The sequence below is a fragment of the Geosmithia morbida genome, assembly GCF_012550715.1.
Source record: "Geosmithia morbida isolate 1262 chromosome Unknown scaffold_6, whole genome shotgun sequence".
Classification (NCBI taxonomy): domain Eukaryota; kingdom Fungi; phylum Ascomycota; class Sordariomycetes; order Hypocreales; family Bionectriaceae; genus Geosmithia; species Geosmithia morbida.
The window spans coordinates 141,285-158,326 of NW_023336193.1; the positions used below are offsets into that span (position 1 = coordinate 141,285).

Genomic DNA, 17,042 nt, shown 5'->3' on the forward strand with positions numbered 1-17,042 from the left:
AACCAACAGTCTCCGTCCGTCACGGCACGGCCACGCAGCAAAAGGAAGAAAAGGTACGACAGCACGCGGAGATGTGTGCATGAGGACTCGTAATCTTGCACGCCCCCCTATTGGCAATAGAACCAAGCCATCGTTTTACGGGGTTGCACGGATATTACGACCCAGATATATCGTGTTTGAGCATTGTGATAGAACCTCCCGCTCTCTGATCAAACACGGAGTTTACCCTATATCGCCGGGTGTGTCAGTGGTACCCAAGTTGCATGACTAAGCAGCCAGGGGGCTGCCGCACACTCACATCTGTAAATAGCCTCATAGATAGATTTCCTATCCTTTCCGATCAATTAAGCAATCAGACACACCCACATACCGACCCAAGACGCATACATGGGCGGAGACCACTGTATCAGCCTCTACGGGTCTTCGTTGTGTTGTCGCCGACGGAAGCCTAGGTAGTGTCCGAAATAGAGAAAAGGAGTATTTCTGTCGAACCGTGCACCTCGTCATCATGCTTCAATCATGTCGTAGTTCTTGTTTCCATGCGTTCAGGACGGCTGGTGACACTTGTTGTGGTCGGTTGAGCTCTATCAAGCCTCTACTGACCTGGGGAGTGCGTACGGCTAGCAGCGTATGCAACAGAGAAGTACGGAGTACGAGCATGCATCACTGCATACTTTAGCTTTACTGATTGCTACTATACTTCGAACCCCGAGAACGGTCTCATCATCAGGAGAAGAATTCTGAGAGATCACAGGGATTGGGGAGAAATCGACGCTTGTACGAATAGATGCATCTTGACCACTTCGCAGAGCCACTTCGTACAGAGCCACTTAGCTCAGCCACTCGGTTGAGCAGCTCTACAGTAACATATACTCCGTTGTAGTACGGAGTACGTAGAGTGTGGCGTGTGGCGTGGCGTTGGCAGTTGGTGCCTTGAACCCGAGGCCAACATCCAAACACCGTGGCCACCAGAGAAGCCAAATGCACCAGATCCCATTCTGACCAATCACTGCCCAGACCTCGCAGGGGCTGCTCAACCATCACCATCGCTGTCTCTTGGTCCCCGGTCTTGGAGTCTCCAGTCTCCAGTGCAGGCCACCTACCAATCTCGAAGCCTCGCAACTGCTCCGTGTCTGCGGCCTGAGCTTCACAATCCTCGTCCCTGATTGTGTGGTCAGCAGCCTACTTCTTCAACCATCCCCCCTTCCACCCCGGCCTTTTCGCTTCCAGCAAGTTCTGTGTGCCTGGAAAACCTCTGGACAAGCTGTCCAAGTCGCGGCTGTGTGCCATAACATCTTCGCACACACCCCCTGGACCTATTCTGTCCCGGTACATCCATTGACCGGCAGTTCCTGTCGCTTCCTCTCCCAGACCTATATCGAACCGCACACCCACCACCAACGCCCATAATGAGGTTGGACGTCAAGGTAAGCAGTTCACCCCGGGGGGGGGGGGGGTAGCTCCCTTTGCGACATCTGTCCTCCTGTGCCCCGCCACGAATCAGCCTACACCGACCAACTATCCTCACCATCGTCTTCGCAGCGCTGACAGCTCATCCTCTCCACACAGCGCCAGCTCTACGCTCGTAGTGAGCGTGTAAAGGGCATCGATTTCCACCCCCACGAACCATGGATCCTCACCACTCTGTACAGCGGTATGACCACCCCCCAATCATCATGATGCCAGTGGGGCTCCAGACGGGGAGAAGAAGGGGGAGTGTGCGTGTGTGACGTGACTGACGATAACGGCGACGTCTGATAAACAGGCCATGTATACATCTGGTCGTATGAGACGCAGCAGATTGTCAAGACGTTCGAGCTCACCGACGTGCCCGTACGAGCCGGCCGCTTCATCGCGCGCAAGAACTGGATTGTCTGCGGCTCTGACGACTTCCAGCTGCGCGTCTACAACTACAACACGGCCGAGAAGATCACCTCGTTCGAGGCTCACCCCGACTACATCCGAGCCATCGCCGTCCATCCGACCCAGCCCTTCGTCCTGACGGCCTCCGACGACATGTCCATCAAGCTGTGGGACTGGGAGCGCGGCTGGAAGTGCGTCCAGGTCTTCGAGGGCCACAGCCACTATGTCATGGGTCTGGCCATCAACCCCAAAGACACCAACACCTTTGCCTCGGCCTGCCTGGACCGTACCGTCAAGATCTGGAACCTGGGCTCCCCCACTGCCAACTTCACCCTCGAGGCCCACGAGACCAAGGGCGTCAACCACGTCGACTACTACCCCCACTCCGACAAGCCCTACATCCTCACCACCTCGGACGACCGCACAGTCAAGGTCTGGGACTACACGACAAAGTCGCTCATCGCCACCCTCGAGGGCCACACCAACAACGTCTCCTTTGCCTGCTACCACCCCGAGCTGCCCGTCATCATCTCCGGATCCGAGGACGGCACGCTGCGCATCTGGCACGCAAACACCTACCGCTTCGAGCAGTCCCTCAACTACAGCCTCGAGCGTGCCTGGTGTGTCTCGTACCAGAAGGGCAAGCAGGGCATCGCCGTCGGTTACGATGACGGTGCCGTCGTCGTCAAGCTCGGTCGCGAGGAGCCTGCCGTCTCCATGGACGCCTCGGGCAAGCTCATCTGGGCAAGGCACAACGAGGTTGTCTCGTCAATAATCAAGGGCGGAGGTATGTATGATGAGACGACTACGAACAAGCAGATCGCTGCTTTCTTTCCACAGGAGGAAGAAGGAGAGATAGAGATACTGACCCAGTCTTCCTTCACCCAGACGCCTCCATCAAGGACAATGAGCCCATCAGCCTTCCTACCAAGGACCTCGGCACCTGCGAGGTCTACCCCCAGACACTGACCCACTCGCCCAACGGCCGCTTCGTCTCCGTCTGCGGCGACGGCGAGTACATCATCTACACGGCCCTCGCCTGGCGCAACAAGGCCTTTGGTTCGGCCCTCGACTTCGTCTGGGCCTCCAAGGAGAACAGCAACGACTTTGCCATCCGCGAGTCGCCCATGAGCGTCAAGGTTTACAAGAACTTTGTTGAGAAGCCCGGCGGCCTCGACGTCGGCTTCCAGGCCGACGGCCTTACCGGCGGTGTTCTGCTCGGCGTCACGGGCCAGGGTGGCGTGTCCTTCTTCGACTGGGCCACTGGCGGTCTGGTCCGCAGGATAGAGGTTGAGCCCAAGCAGGTATGCATATGCAAGGGATGGACCATCCGGCCATGGGCTTTCGGGATTACTGACGCGACCCTCTCTTCTTTCTAGGTCTACTGGTCCGATAGCGGCGAGCTGGTGGCTATTGCTTGCGAGGACACCTTTTACGTGCTCCGCTTCTCGCGCGAGAACTACGTCGAGGCCGTTCAGGCTGGCCAGGTCGAAGAGGATGGTGTCGAGTCGGCATTCGAGGTCATTACTGACATCAGCGAGAGGTGAGTCGGCAGCAGCAGTCCTAGCAGACAAGACAAACACCTTGCTTCCTCTCATCATCATGCCAGGTACTGACGATGCTGTAGTGTCCGGACGGGAGAATGGGTGGGCGACTGCTTCATCTACACCAACAGCACCAACAGACTCAACTACCTGGTGGGCGACCAGACGTACACGGTGTCTCATTTTGACAAGCCCATGTACATCCTGGGATACATCCAGAGGGACTCGCGCATCTACATTGCCGACAAGGATGTGGGCGTGACGTCGTTCTCCCTGTCGCTGCCGGTGCTGGAGTACCAGACGCTGGTTCTGCGCGAGGACATGGAGACGGCGGCGGAGCTGCTGCCGACGATCCCAGACGACCAGATGAACAAGATTGCACGGTTCCTCGAGGGCCAGGGCCACAAGGAGCTGGCGCTCGAGGTGGTGACGGACCCGGAGCACAAGTTTGAGCTGGCGCTGGCGCTGAGCCAGCTGGATATCGCGCTTGAGCTGGCGCGCGAGGCCGACGTGGAGCACAAATGGAAGACGGTGGGCGACGCTGCGCTGGCCGGGTGGGACGTAGCGCTGGCGGCCGAGTGCTTCACGCACGCCAAGGACCTAGGGTCCCTGCTGCTAGTACACTCGTCGACGGGTGACCGCGACGGTCTAGCGGCTCTAGCCAAGCAGGCCGAGGAGTCGGGCGCGCACAACATTGCCTTTACGTGCAACTGGCTCCTGGGCAACGTGGAACGCTGCGCCGAGCTCCTCTCCAAGACGGGCAGGCAGGCCGAGGCCGTCCTCTTCTCGGAGACGTACAAGCCCAGCCTGACGGCATCGCTGGTCAAGGAGTGGAAGGACAGCCTGGAGAAGAACAAGAAGAGCCGCGTCGCCAAGCTGATCGGTGTCCCCGACGAGGATGAGGACCTCTTCCCCGAGTGGGATACGTGGCTCAAGCTTGAGAGCGAAGGTGGCTCTGCTGCTGCCCCTGCCACTACGGAAATCAAACCCGATGACGAAGATGAGGACGAGGATGAGGCCGAGGTGACGAATGGTCACGATGATGGAGAGGATGATGATGAGTAGTAGACTAGAGCCGAGAGAGGAAAAAAAACGTCTTGTGTGTTTATTATAAAAAAAAAAAAGGTCCCCCCCCTCCCCCTTCTAATACTAGGACGGTGTCTTTTTCTGTTTTGTTTTGTTGTATGAATGTTCTCGTAAAGGCCGATTTAGCCATTCGCTCTCTGCTCTTTGTTCTTCGTCAGAGGCACCCTAAAGACTTGCATATGCAGGTTAGCAACAAACCTAATACTGAGAGTGGCATATACCGGGAAGCAACGGCCTACGTCTTAACGATCAACTCGCTCGTATATTGTCGAGCCGTTTTTCTCGTATCCCCTGACACGATGTGCGATCGTGCTTACTCTGTCACCGTCAAAGCAATACAGACCAGGTTAGACTAGATCCCTTGTTCGGAAGGATCTGTCTTCATTCATCAAAGATCTGATCAGTGTAGGCTTGGTGAATGACCTTATATAATGGCAACCGTGTTGTGTTACAGCTTCCCTCCCCTTCAGGACTTGTGATCGACGAGTTCGGGATGAGACAATGTCCTCTGCCGGAGAGGGGAACTCTTTCCTTTCTTCTTACTGTAGTTGCCGCTGTTGTAGCATATAGAAGAGGGACCTTCCCTCTCCTTCTCCCTCCACCCTCCCCTCGCCAAGTCTTCTTATCGTCCTTCTCCTGAAGAGCAAACATCATCCTTCTGTTCTTGATGATCCACAGTCATCGCTTCTTCTTCTTCTTCTTCTTCTATATATATTGTCTTCTTCTTTGAAAGAGCATCCCGATACCGATATCCAAAACCATGCGCTGGGTTGCACTTCTCCTTGCAGGCCTTGGGCTTGTCCGGGCCCAGTCAGAAGAGGCGGTGATACGTCAAGCTGTGGCCTCCGATGAACCCATCAGCACACGGCAGTGCGGAGCACTTCTTGACCGTACCTGCCCGGAAGGCCAATGCTGCTCGAGTGGAAAGTAAGTCGTTGATCTACATACGAGGTGGTGGGTGGGTTTGGAGGGACCCGTGGAGGGAGAATCTTTGGGGGAGACGAGGTATCATGTCTGACGCAGCGCAGTTGGTGCGGCAAAGGACACCGGTTCTGCAGCGCGCCCACTTGCCAGATCAGCTACGGACCTGCTTGCGATGCCAACACACGTCCACGAGGCGCCGATACCTCTGGCGTGGAGCGAGTCAAGGTTGGCAACGTCCCCTACGGCCAGCCGATATACAACTGCACCATAAATGATGTGGTGGCTCTCACGTTTGATGACGGGCCGTGGGAGTATACCGAGTACATACTCAATCTACTCAAGGTGGGTTCACATACGTCACCGACAGAGACAGAGGCCCTATGAAGGGAAAGAGAGAGAGAGAGAGCTGATGAACCGGTCGAAACTGGACAGCGATATGATGTCAAGGCAACATTCTTCGTCGTCGGAACCAACCTCGACAAAGGCTTCATCAACGACCCCAAGAAGCCCTGGCCCGCTCTGCTACGGCGCATGGTGGACGAGGGCCATCAGATTGGCAGTCACACCTGGTCGCACCAGAACCTGACTGAAATAACCAGGGATCAGCTACGCAATCAGATGCTCTTCAACGAAATCGCCATAGCCGACGTGCTGGGCTTCTTCCCGACGTACATGCGCCCCCCTCACTCGATGAGCAATAACGGTATCAATGCATTTCTGGGCGACTTGGGATACCACATTACGTACTTCAACCTCAACACGAGGGGTTACGAAAATGGCACGCCCGAGAAAGTACAGATGTCCAAGGACTTGTGGGACGAGGGCCTTGAACGGCTCTACCGGCGTGACGGAAGGTCGATCCTCCAGATCGAGCACGATCCTCTGGAGCAGACGGCGTACAGCCTCATGGAGCACATTTTGAAATCGATTGTCGACAATAATCTCACCACTGTCACGGCCGGCGAGTGTTTGGGCGATCCGCAGGAAAATTGGTACCGAAGTCTCTAAATGCGTCTAGGTCGACAGGGTCCTGTCAGCAATTCCTGGCCGAAACTGTATCTGTCACGATCAACTGCTCTGGACTGTCCCCTCTCTCTGATCACCCTCTTTCCTGTGGAAGAATTGATTCTTGGAGTAGTATTATGGAATAAGAGTTTGTCAAGGTAGTATTACTACGGAATGTACTTTTTTTGCGTGTGTATGTGTGGGTGTGTGTGTGTGTGAGCATCATGAGATGCAACCGTCGTAGCCGTGACACCATATTGGAAAGAAATGACAGTGGTATTAATAACAAGAAGAATTTGCATGTATACGTTGCACACGTTATAATCTCATAGACCCAAAATAGAAATAGTGATAAAAATAAGAGGAGGATTCGAAAAAAAAAAGAAGGCATCCAAACTGATGCAGATAATTTCAAGCAGCAACAGCATCCTCCTCCTCCTCCTCATCAGACGACCTGTCCTTCTCGGCCAAGGTCTGGTGACCGTCCAGCCTGGGGTTGCGAAGGGCAAGGGCGAAGGCGATGAGGGGAGCGCAGAGGCAGATACCGGTGATGCAGAGGATCCTCTGGATCTGGCGGTAGGCATTGACGATGGCGATGCGCTCGGGGGTGCCCATGGCGTACTTGACGGCCTCTGTGAGGGGGCTGCTGTAGACGGCGGCGACGAGGGCGGGGTCGGAGATGTGCTGCTCGAGGTAGCTGGGGAGGACCTGGGTCCACATGGCGCCGGAGACGGTGTTTCCGAGGGCGGAGCCGACATTGTAGACGCCGAGGAAGACGCCAGTCATGACGGCGAGGTTCTCGTGGTCGAGCTGGACCTGCAGGGAGGCCTGGGAGGGGTAGGGGAACATGCCACCGGCGACGCCGAGGACGACCTCGGCGGCGATGATGCCGGCCTTTGCGCTGGAGAGGCCGTCGCCGTCGGAGGAGGCGCCGCGGAAGTGGATGAGGAGGCCGAAGGCGACCATGAAGAGGGAGGTGCCGAGGATGACCATGATCTTGAGGCGGCGGAGGAAGTAGACGACGATGCCGAGGAGGGGGCCGACGATGACGCTGACGAAGGAGTACAGGCTGGTGATGCGGGTGGCGGTGGTGACGTCGAAGTCAAAGGAGACCTGGAGGATGGTGTAGAGGTAGTCGCCCTGCATGGCCCAGGAGAAGTTAAGCATGATGGCGATGCCGATGGGGGCCCAGACGCCGCGGTCCTTCATCAGGGCGAAGGGGACGAGGGGGTGGGGCGCGCGGAGCTCCCAGAAGACGAAGACGGGGAGCAAGGCGATGCCGATGACGAGCGGGGCGATGATGCCAGCCGTCCGCCACTTGGTGTGCAGGCCGCCGGCGAGGGTGAGGGGGATTAGGGTGAGGGCGAAGGCGGCGACGAGGAGGACGATGCCGATGACGTCGAGGACCCAGAACAGCTCGGCCAAGAAGTTGCGGGCGCCCAGGATCTGTAGCGAAGAGCGGTACTTGTCGAGGAGGCCCCGGCGGCGGGCGCGCACCGAGACGATGGTCAGGCTGACCATGAGCGGGATGGTGCAGACGGGGAAGATGACGGCCCACATGCCGTAGCCCCAGCGCCATCCGGCGGCGGCGAGGACGTCGGTGGCGATGTTGCCGCTGACCCAGGTGTTGATGATGAAGGGCAGGGCGGGGATGTAGGAGAAGAAGACACGGGCGCGCGTCGACGTGATGTCGGCGATGAGAACCTCGACCAGGAGCACGATGACGGTGTAGCCGACCTGGTAGATGGCCGTGCCGGCCGCGAGGGTGACGACGTCCTTGGCCACAGCCGACACGATGGTGCCGAGCAGGTAGAATAGGGTGGCGCCGATGAGCACCTCGACGCGGCCGAAGACGTCGGCGATCTTGCCGGCCGTGGGCTGGGCCGCCGCGCCGATGACGGCCCTCATGACGGCCACCGTCGACGTGAGCGAGTGCTGGCCCATGCCGGACGTGGCCGTGGGCTGGTACGAGTAGCGGAGCGTGCCGTCCAGACCGTATGCGTACGCCACCAGGAAGACGCCGAAGAAGATGCCTACGCGGTCCGCGCGCGTGATGACGGACGAGATGGCTTCGATGCGCTGCACACCGGGGGACTTGATGTTGCGCACGGCGTCGGCCGCCGTCGCACCGGGTGCCAGGCCACCACGTCCACCGTTGACATTGACATTGTTGATGTTGTTATCGTCTTCTTCTCCAACTGCCCCGGCAGGAGCATCCGCCACACGAGACCCGCCATCAAGTCTCTTTTCGTGGTTGGACATTGTTACTGTGTGTGTGGCTTGGGGGTGGAAGAAAAGTGGTAATAGTGGCTGGTGATGATCTACTATAGTCCACGAGTGGCGCTCATGGGGAACTAAAAAAAAAAAGTATGATGGAGGAAAGAAGGAGAAGAAGGAGACGAAGAAAAAAAAGAAGGAAGGAAGGAAGCGGAGAAGAAGAAGGAAGGAAAGGATGCAAGGGAGGGGGGAGATGGAAATAAGAATAAAATAAAAAGGGAAGGAGCTACGGTAAGGGAATAAAGAAGGGGAAATAAGGAAGGAAGGAGTGTGTCATGGGAGTGTAATCGCTTTTTCTATTTTTTCATTATATATATATCTTATATACTAATAAGCTAACGACACCCTAATGAGCGCTTACGGCTGATTGACCATGTATACATGAATATATAGTAGATATATTAATACATGTAGAGGGAATGGGGCGGGTACGACAAAAGACGGGGTCCCGTGCATGAAAAGGATCTCGCCGCAGATTGATAAAAAGCAAGAGGAGCAAGGAGGAGCAGAATGAATTTTCAATCTTTTCCGCAGAGAAACAAAGTTTGCAAAAGGACTCCTGGTGCAAATTTTATCAGATCCTGGTAGATTCAACCAATGCGGGTGGTCAGGCCGAAAAAAAGAGGCTTGATTCCCCCATGCTCACCGTACATAGATCTGAACATATGCTATATTTCTTTTTGGTCATGTTACATTTTAGCGTTGCGCCTCATCAAAGACACCCAGTACGAGTTTGATGTTGCTTATCTGAAGGGGGGGGGGGAGGATGGGATGGAGGCAAGGAGGGTAGGGTAGAGCACATGTGCAACACAGACAACAACGTTCATCCGTCTCCGAGGAGGGGGGGTCGGAGTGAGCGAAGAGGGCAAGAGGAAGGAGAAGAGGCGGCATGTCTCTTCTCCTTTTCTTTTCTTCTTCTTCCCTCTCTCTGACGACTTTGATCAATGATTTTTTGTCTCTCGGCATGGCCGATCCGGCAGTACAAGCGGCAGTACCAACAACCAACAAGTCTAATCCCGCCCGTAGAAGCGATGCAGAGTCTAAAAAAACCCTTCGATTGGTTCTGGACTTGGGTAGGCGTGTTCGGCTTCATCTACCCAATCAGGGCTCATTATTCGTTGTCTCTTGCCACATGTGTACTCTTTTTCCCTTTTTTTTTTCTCCTTTTTCTTTTTCACCTGTTTTTTTCTCTTCTATGGCATGTGCTGAATGAGTGGTAATATTATTTTAACAGGCTCTCCTTGCAAAAAATGATGCTCTCAGGTTTATCTATAGAGACTATCTGCTTCTGTATCGGCTCTACACGTAATATGGGTTCGGACTGCTCCCAGTGTCAAGTAACAGGTCTTGCTGTACAGTTGTTGCTTCCGAAAGAGGAGACGGTGGTGTGGATGATTGGTTTATTCGGCTTGGCTATAAGTACGGAGTACAGATTATACAGATTAGACGAAAAGAAATAAGAGAGGGCGGAGAGTATTACGCCGTATTACGGTATAGAGTACTCACATATAATATATAATTGACTACGTAATAATGTAGATTAGATTGTTCTATTCTTCTTCCATGGTCATAGTACACAAAGCTGGTCAGAACCGATGCGGAGCCCCTCCTCACACCCTCCAAGCTCGGCCCCCCTTCCTCTATTCGTAGCAGACGAGCGGGGATACCCCCTACAGGCTACAGGCTACAGGCTACAGGCTACAGGCTACAGACTACAGGCTACAGGCTACAGGTGACGCTATGATTTCGCCATGGCCCAACTGGCAACACCTTATTTTATGTATTACCCCGTATTGCGTGGGGAAAATGCCTCACGGTAGAACTATCCATCGGGCCATGGTGGTCCGTGTTGCTGGTGTGGCGTTGCACCAGCAAATGCCGTCGAAATCTCTCTACCTACTCGTACATGTGTACAGATTACAGTATTATACATTCGAGCTACGTTATTGATCTCGGATGATGTTGATCTGTACACGTTTTCAATACTCTCGAGTAAAAAGAATGAGGCGAAGCATAACTGTCACCTTGATAGTCTCGTCTCGGAAGCTGTACATATGGTACTAGTACTTGCTTGTAGGCTGGCAATCTATAAGAAACCGAGCCCATATACGGAGTAGTAATACTACTATTGGTATTGCCCTGCAATACTCGTAGTATTTGACAAGGCGAGAAGCAGAATGTGTGCGGGCTTCCAACAGCTGCCAAGAGCTGTCAGCCTTTGCCAACCATCACAGCTGTCGAGGAACATGTTAAACGAGATAGGTCGCATAGACGGATCCCATCAATACACGATATCGGCTCCTCGTCGACTGACAGCTTACGTACAGAGCACAACGTCTAACTGCCATACACATATACGTGTATGTACATATGAACCACGGTAGCACCTATACTCCACTCACGTTCCCAGTGCCTATATATGCTGTACACGGCAGTGTGGAGATTCCAAGACGAAATTACATACTCGTATTAGTATTGGTAATAGTACATGTGAGGAAATCATCTTGCCAACAGCAGTGATGGAAATGATCAGTACTCGCAGAGTGGCAGGTAAAGAAGCTCCAACCCCATCTACCTATACTAGCCACGTCAGGTCGAGCGTCAGCCACAAGCATGCCGAACAGCTCCAGAACCCCATGATGACGACCGGATAGGATAGCACGTCTCCTCGCTACATGTACTGTCGAGTGCTGTAAGCGGTAATACTACTATAGGTAATCCCCCTGCCACGAGTCGACGTGATGATACTTGCTCAGTATTCCAACAGTAGTAGTAGCAGTCCACGAGCACTCGTCTACCCCCTGATGCTTAGATAACAACGCTGCATGCCGCCGTCTCCTCCACCGCTGACCTTCACTGCTGGTGTTGGCATCAGCCGCACTGACACAGGTACCACACGCGTGGAATCTACGTAGCTCAGCGACAGCAACAACTGAACTGGTCAATCACCCAAACGGATCCGCTCCAATCATCGAGCTCAGAACGCACGACATGCCAACAGCCAACGTGTGTGTTCGCTGTTACACCATCAAGCTCCACACCGGAACCCCATCGCCACGCACCTACGTAAGCGGGGAGCGTGTCGAAAAGCTCAGATGCTGGACAGTGAGATGGGATGTCTTCTCCGAACAGCGAAGCAGCGGAGCACCACCAGGATATGGCCTCTCCCTCTGTGAATATGCGCAGCTGAACAATAATCTCCCGAGAGAATTATTCCGTCCATCAGTACGTGACCACTACCGACAGTATGGCTTATCGATATCTCAACGGCAACACTCCACGACGCTTCGCGGCACAATGAAGCGAGACCCGGTCGAATATCGGATACCTGTCCACCAAGGATGCCCCTCACCCCACCTTGCTGTGTGCGTGACGGCTTTCCCTCTCTACTACTCGCAATGCGTGTCGTCGTCGGCGAGCGACTGCTTCCATCTCCTTCTTTCTCGCCCAAACCCCCGAAACTCCCTCACTAGCCCCGTAAAATCTCGACCGGACATGCCATAGCAATCGTCAGCGTAGTCCTACCGATGCTAGTCGAGGCGTTAGAGCAGGGGGGCAGGTGAACAAAACGTAGCGCACAATTGTATCATCGCCCCTCACCATCTTCCCCCCGCGACTTGGTGGGGCAGCCATCTCGAAGCTGTCGGCCGTTCCTGCCCTGTCTCGCCGTGTCTTTCCCCTATAAGTGAACTGGAACCTCCTCCTCTCTCTCTTCCCCTCATCCCCCTCCTCCATCTTCTTCCCTTCTCCATATTCCCAACCATCACCACACCCATCAATACTTCCCTTCCCCCCACCCACAGACCAGATACCCCAGTCCATAACACAATACATACAAACCGTCATCCACCATGTCTCTCGGTAAGACGGCCACCCTCAACACCGGTGCCAAGATCCCTACTCTGGGATACGGTACCTGGCAGTCCGCCCCTGGTGAGGTCGGTGCCGGCGTCTACGAGGCCCTCAAGGCCGGTTACCGCCACCTCGACCTGGCCAAGGTCTACCAGAACCAGAAGGAGGTTGCCCAGGGCATCAAGCAGGCCATTTCCGAGATTCCTGGCCTCAAGCGTGAAGATATCTTCATCACTTCCAAGCTCTGGAACAACAGCCACCACCCCAGCCGCGTCGCTGCTGCCCTCGACGACACCCTCGCCGAGCTCGAGCTCGACTACCTCGACGTATGTTTTGTCCTTGTGCTCCCAAGCATTCCCCCCTTCGAAAAAAAAAAAGAAGAAGAAAAGAGACACCCTCGAGTTAACAGCATTTCCAGCTTTACCTCATCCACTGGCCCGTCACCTTCGTCCCCAGCGACGACAGCCTCTTCCCCAAGAAGAATGACTCCGAGGTCGAGATTGACGACAGTGTTACTCTGACCGACACGTGGAAGGGTACGATAGACCTCGTGATGTCTTGCGCCATCTCATGACAGCAATCACGCTAACACGTCGTCGTCCTTACAGCTCTTATTGACCTTCCCAAGTCCAAGGTCAAGGCCATTGGTGTCTCCAACTTTGACATTGAGCACGTAAGTCGTCATCCGCTCTCTGCACGATCCCACAGCATCGGCCCCACTCTTCCCGCTCCCTTCTAACACCCGCATAGCTCGAGACCATTATCAACGACACTGGCGTCGTCCCCGCCGTCAACCAGATCGAGCGCCACCCCCGCCTTCCCGGCACCGAGCTCCTGGAGTACGCCGACAAGAAGGGCATCCACATCACCGGATACTCGGCCTTTGGCAACAACACCATTGGCGCTCCTCTCCTCATCGCGTCGGATGAGCTCAAGGCCATTGCCGACCGCCTCTCCAAGGCCCAGGGCCAGGTCACACCCGCTCAAGTCATCCTCGCCTGGTCTCAGATTGGTGGCCGCAGTGTCATCCCCAAGTCGGTCACGCCCTCGCGCATCCGCAGCAACTTCCTGGAGATTGAGATCGACGACGAGGCCATCAAGGCCCTCGACAAGCTTGGCGAGAACCCTCACCGTTTCAACGTCCCCGTTGGCTGTAAGCATATTTCTCCGTCGCCTTCTTTTTCTTTCTCCGACCACTGCTTCATTCCTTCCATGTCCATTTCATGACAGTCGCTGACTTTACGCAGACAAACCCAAGTGGAGCATCAACATCTGGAACACCGAGGCCGAGAAGAGTGCTGCTCACAAGGTCATCCTCCGTAAGTAGGCGCTTCTACGAGACAATGGGTAGATGGGAGCTCAAAATGACACGAACCGTCACCTGATGGGTCGATGATAACAAAGATCAATGAATGATACCATTACCCCTTGTACACGAAATGTATTTGTATCTACTGTAGTAGCAAATTGCGCCTGGCTATGACACATTGACGAGTGGGGGAGGGCTCGTCCCCGCACCTCGCCATTGCGGCAAGTAGGCTGCCCCGTAGAGTGACAGTGGCATGATGGCACGGTGATGACTGGGCCACACTCAATCTTGCGTTGCAAGGAACAGGTGCATGGGCATGCGGCGTGGGATCCGGTTCCTACGCTCTGTTCGTTTGTGTAAGTCCCTTTCGTCTGCCATCATTTCTTGTCTCATCTTCATCACTTGTTCCCTACAACTTGTGTCGTATAGTTTGTGTCGTACTGGCTGATAGTGCTTATATTTGAAGGCATCCAAGTTTTGTTCCATTAGCCGCTGTACATCTTCTACCAAGCCGTGATATCCTCAACCTCTGCCTCGCCAAAGGCGCTCGACTTTGTAATCTTGCCGACGGGGACGGCCTCGGGGGCCTGGGCGCCCTTACCCATGATATCGGGGAGGACGTCCTTTAGGAAGGCGAGGACGTAGCGGTTGACCTGCTCGAACTGGAGGAGGAAGGCGTCGTGGCCCTCGGGGCTGTCGATGCGCTCGAGCCTGGCGCCCTTGACGTGCTCGGCAATCTCCTGCTGCTCGGCAAAGGTGAAGAGCCCGTCGGATTCTATGCCCAGGACGAGGGTGGGCTGTTCGATCATGCCGAGGGCGTCGGCGACGGTGGACGCGCGGTTGCGCGACACGTCGTGGGTGTCCAGCTTGCGGGTCATGGCGATGTAGCAGTTGCTGTCGAAGCGCTTGACGAACTTGGTGCCCTGGTAGCGGAGGTACGACTGGGCGGAGAAGTAGGTCGACGTGGGGAGGGATTCGCCTCCGGTGAGGCTGCCACCGCCGGCGGCGCTGACAGCAGCAGCAGCAGCAGCACCCTTCTTCTGCTGGGGGGGGCCGTGGAATTGAGGGTCGGAGGACTGCTCGGCCAGAGCTGCAGCTGTCGCAGCGGCGGCGGCCGCCGAGGTGGCTGGGAGGCTGGCGGCGCTGCTGGAGCGGGACGTGGAGGACCGCTTGACGTGGTGACCGTCGTTGTGGATGTTGAAGTGGGCCTCGGATGGCGTGGAGGGGGAGGGACGGGGCCGGCCGCTTATGGTCTGGACCTTGGCCGGGTCGGGCGTGTTGCGGCCGAAGCGGGACTCGAAGGAGTTGCGGCTGCGGTACGTCAGGAGGGCGGACATGCGGGCGGCGCCCAGCCCCGTTGTCGGCGGGTCGTCAAAGGTGTAGTACCCGTCGTCGTACTTGGGATCGGCGTATATACTCTGACGCTGGGCCTCGCCCCAGCTGATGCCCCAGGCGCTGTGGCGGCTAGACGTGGCGATGGGCACGATGCTGCGCACGTACTCCTTGCCCAGATAGGCCCATTCCAGGACGAACATGCCGCCTAGGGAGCCGCCGACCACGGCTGCGATTTGTTTGACGCCCAGGTCGTCGAGGAGTAGTTTGTGAAGGCTTTTTTTGGTCAGTATATATATATATCTCTCTCTCCTCTCTCTCTCTCCTCTCTCTCTCCCTATATCTCTTTCCCTCTCGCTCTGTGATGAGGTGAGTGCAGAGATGAGAACATCTTACTTGACATCATCTCGGATGGTGGTGAGGGGAAACTCGGGACCGTAGTTCCCCTTAGAAGGGTCACCGTCCTTGGCCGTGACGGGACTGGCGGTGCCGTAGGGGCTGCCCAGGCTGTTCATGCAGACGATGAAGAAGCGCGTCTCATCAAAGACCTTGCCGGGCCCGCCTAGCAGAGGACCCCACCAGTCGCTCACGTCGGCGCTACCAGTGAGAGCGTGGCAGATGACCATGGCGTTGTCACCCGAGGCCGACAGCTGGCCCCGCGTCGTGTAGGCCACGGGAACATTGTACAGGACCACGCCGGACTCGAGGGTGAAGTCGGGGATGATGGCAATTTGCTGCTCGGGAATGAGAGCAGCGTACGGGTTCTCGGGTTGCGATTGAGTCCTTTCTTGCAGGTATTCAGTCACCGTCTCTCTCTCTCTCTCTCTCTCTCTCCCTCCCCTTCACTCCTTCGTTTTCGACCCTCTTGGCAACACCCGATATCGGGCTGTGACCCGGGGAGGGGCGAACTGACCGTATCTATAGACGCCATTCGCGGCCGTTTCTGAGGCCATGACGGTCAAGTGTCTCTTGTTTTGGTGTGCAATATCGTATGTTGAACTTCGAAGAGTGGCCCGATTTAGCGATGCCGTTGTACCGAGGGGCAAAGACGAAGAAAGATGCAGAAACTTGCCAAAGAGTGGTGGGGTAAAAAATACAGCTAGTATTAGTAGAGTGTTACTGGTAATAGCAGTAGATTGTAGGTTGAGGGAGGGAAAACAACCAAAACTCACAAGCGAATGCAATCTATATACATATATATAGTAGTCGGGTTGAAACAAACCTCTCCAAGATTCATCACAGCCAAAGTTGGAATTAGCATCAATGGCTATTTTTCCTTTCTTAACAAAATCTCGTTTCTGCGGCAAAAGACGCTTATCGTGGCGATTTTCGGACGTGCGTGGTTCATGAGTCAGTCATGTTCGGCCAAAAACAAGAAACAAGCCACAGCTTAGCTGAGCCACATACGGCTCTGTTCAGCCACTTATTAGAGGTCAGAACCACTACGGAAGACATTTTACATGTTATAGTGGTACCTCTAGCCACATCATTATGTAATCACGAACTCCCCAGTAATCGGGCCAAGCCTCATGTTTGCCTGGCATCGTGAAAGCTAGACTGTTTGCTACGCGCGCATCAAACTCTCGACTTTTGCACTCCTACGCGTTTCGTCATTTTTGGAGGACAACGACGTGCACTTGTCGCCTTCTGTTCTCTACGTTTCTATTCCTAATTCTCTCCCTAGCCATTGTTCAGCCTGGATACCCCTTTTCCCCCCTCTCTCGGCCTTTTTCTTTGTTCTCTTTGTCTTTGCTGCGCAGTCGCATCATCTCTGTTTGCTATATCCCTGCAAACTTCATGACCAAGGGTTGCGGACGAGCAATCTCTTCAACCAGTCCTTTTTCTCCGTC

General features: G+C 55.1%; 5 protein-coding genes across 5 annotated transcripts; 3 read left to right on the plus strand and 2 right to left on the minus strand.

Moving 5' to 3' along the window:
* Positions 1–1,409: 1,409 nt before the first annotated feature.
* GMORB2_6523 (coatomer subunit beta') lies at positions 1,410–4,472 on the plus strand (the record flags this gene model as incomplete). Its single annotated transcript, XM_035468493.1, has 6 exons — positions 1,410–1,427; positions 1,570–1,654; positions 1,766–2,650; positions 2,704–3,167; positions 3,243–3,406; positions 3,491–4,472. The coding sequence occupies 6 exons, from the start codon at positions 1,410–1,412 to the stop codon at positions 4,470–4,472; spliced, it is 2,598 nt and encodes an 865-aa protein (XP_035321627.1).
* A 1,031-nt stretch (positions 4,473–5,503) lies between these two features.
* GMORB2_6524 (Polysaccharide deacetylase) lies at positions 5,504–6,425 on the plus strand (the record flags this gene model as incomplete). The annotated part of the gene is made up of 3 exons (XM_035468494.1): positions 5,504–5,524; positions 5,568–5,759; positions 5,850–6,425. The coding sequence occupies 3 exons, from the start codon at positions 5,504–5,506 to the stop codon at positions 6,423–6,425; spliced, it is 789 nt and encodes a 262-aa protein (XP_035321628.1).
* A 408-nt stretch (positions 6,426–6,833) lies between these two features.
* GMORB2_6525 (MFS transporter, SIT family, siderophore-iron:H+ symporter) lies at positions 6,834–8,684 on the minus strand (the record flags this gene model as incomplete). Its single annotated transcript, XM_035468495.1, has 1 exon — positions 6,834–8,684. One exon carries the CDS (start codon positions 8,682–8,684, stop codon positions 6,834–6,836), a length of 1,851 nt encoding a protein of 616 aa, XP_035321629.1.
* Positions 8,685–12,550: 3,866 nt separating this feature from the next.
* On the plus strand, positions 12,551–13,878 carry GMORB2_6526 (L-glyceraldehyde reductase; the record flags this gene model as incomplete). Its single annotated transcript, XM_035468496.1, has 5 exons — positions 12,551–12,877; positions 12,961–13,087; positions 13,160–13,224; positions 13,302–13,704; positions 13,799–13,878. 5 exons carry the CDS (start codon positions 12,551–12,553, stop codon positions 13,876–13,878), a joined length of 1,002 nt encoding a protein of 333 aa, XP_035321630.1.
* A 485-nt stretch (positions 13,879–14,363) lies between these two features.
* GMORB2_6527 (homoserine O-acetyltransferase/O-succinyltransferase) lies at positions 14,364–16,145 on the minus strand (the record flags this gene model as incomplete). The annotated part of the gene is made up of 3 exons (XM_035468497.1): positions 14,364–15,468; positions 15,589–15,979; positions 16,106–16,145. The coding sequence occupies 3 exons, from the start codon at positions 16,143–16,145 to the stop codon at positions 14,364–14,366; spliced, it is 1,536 nt and encodes a 511-aa protein (XP_035321631.1).
* Positions 16,146–17,042: the final 897 nt, after the last annotated feature.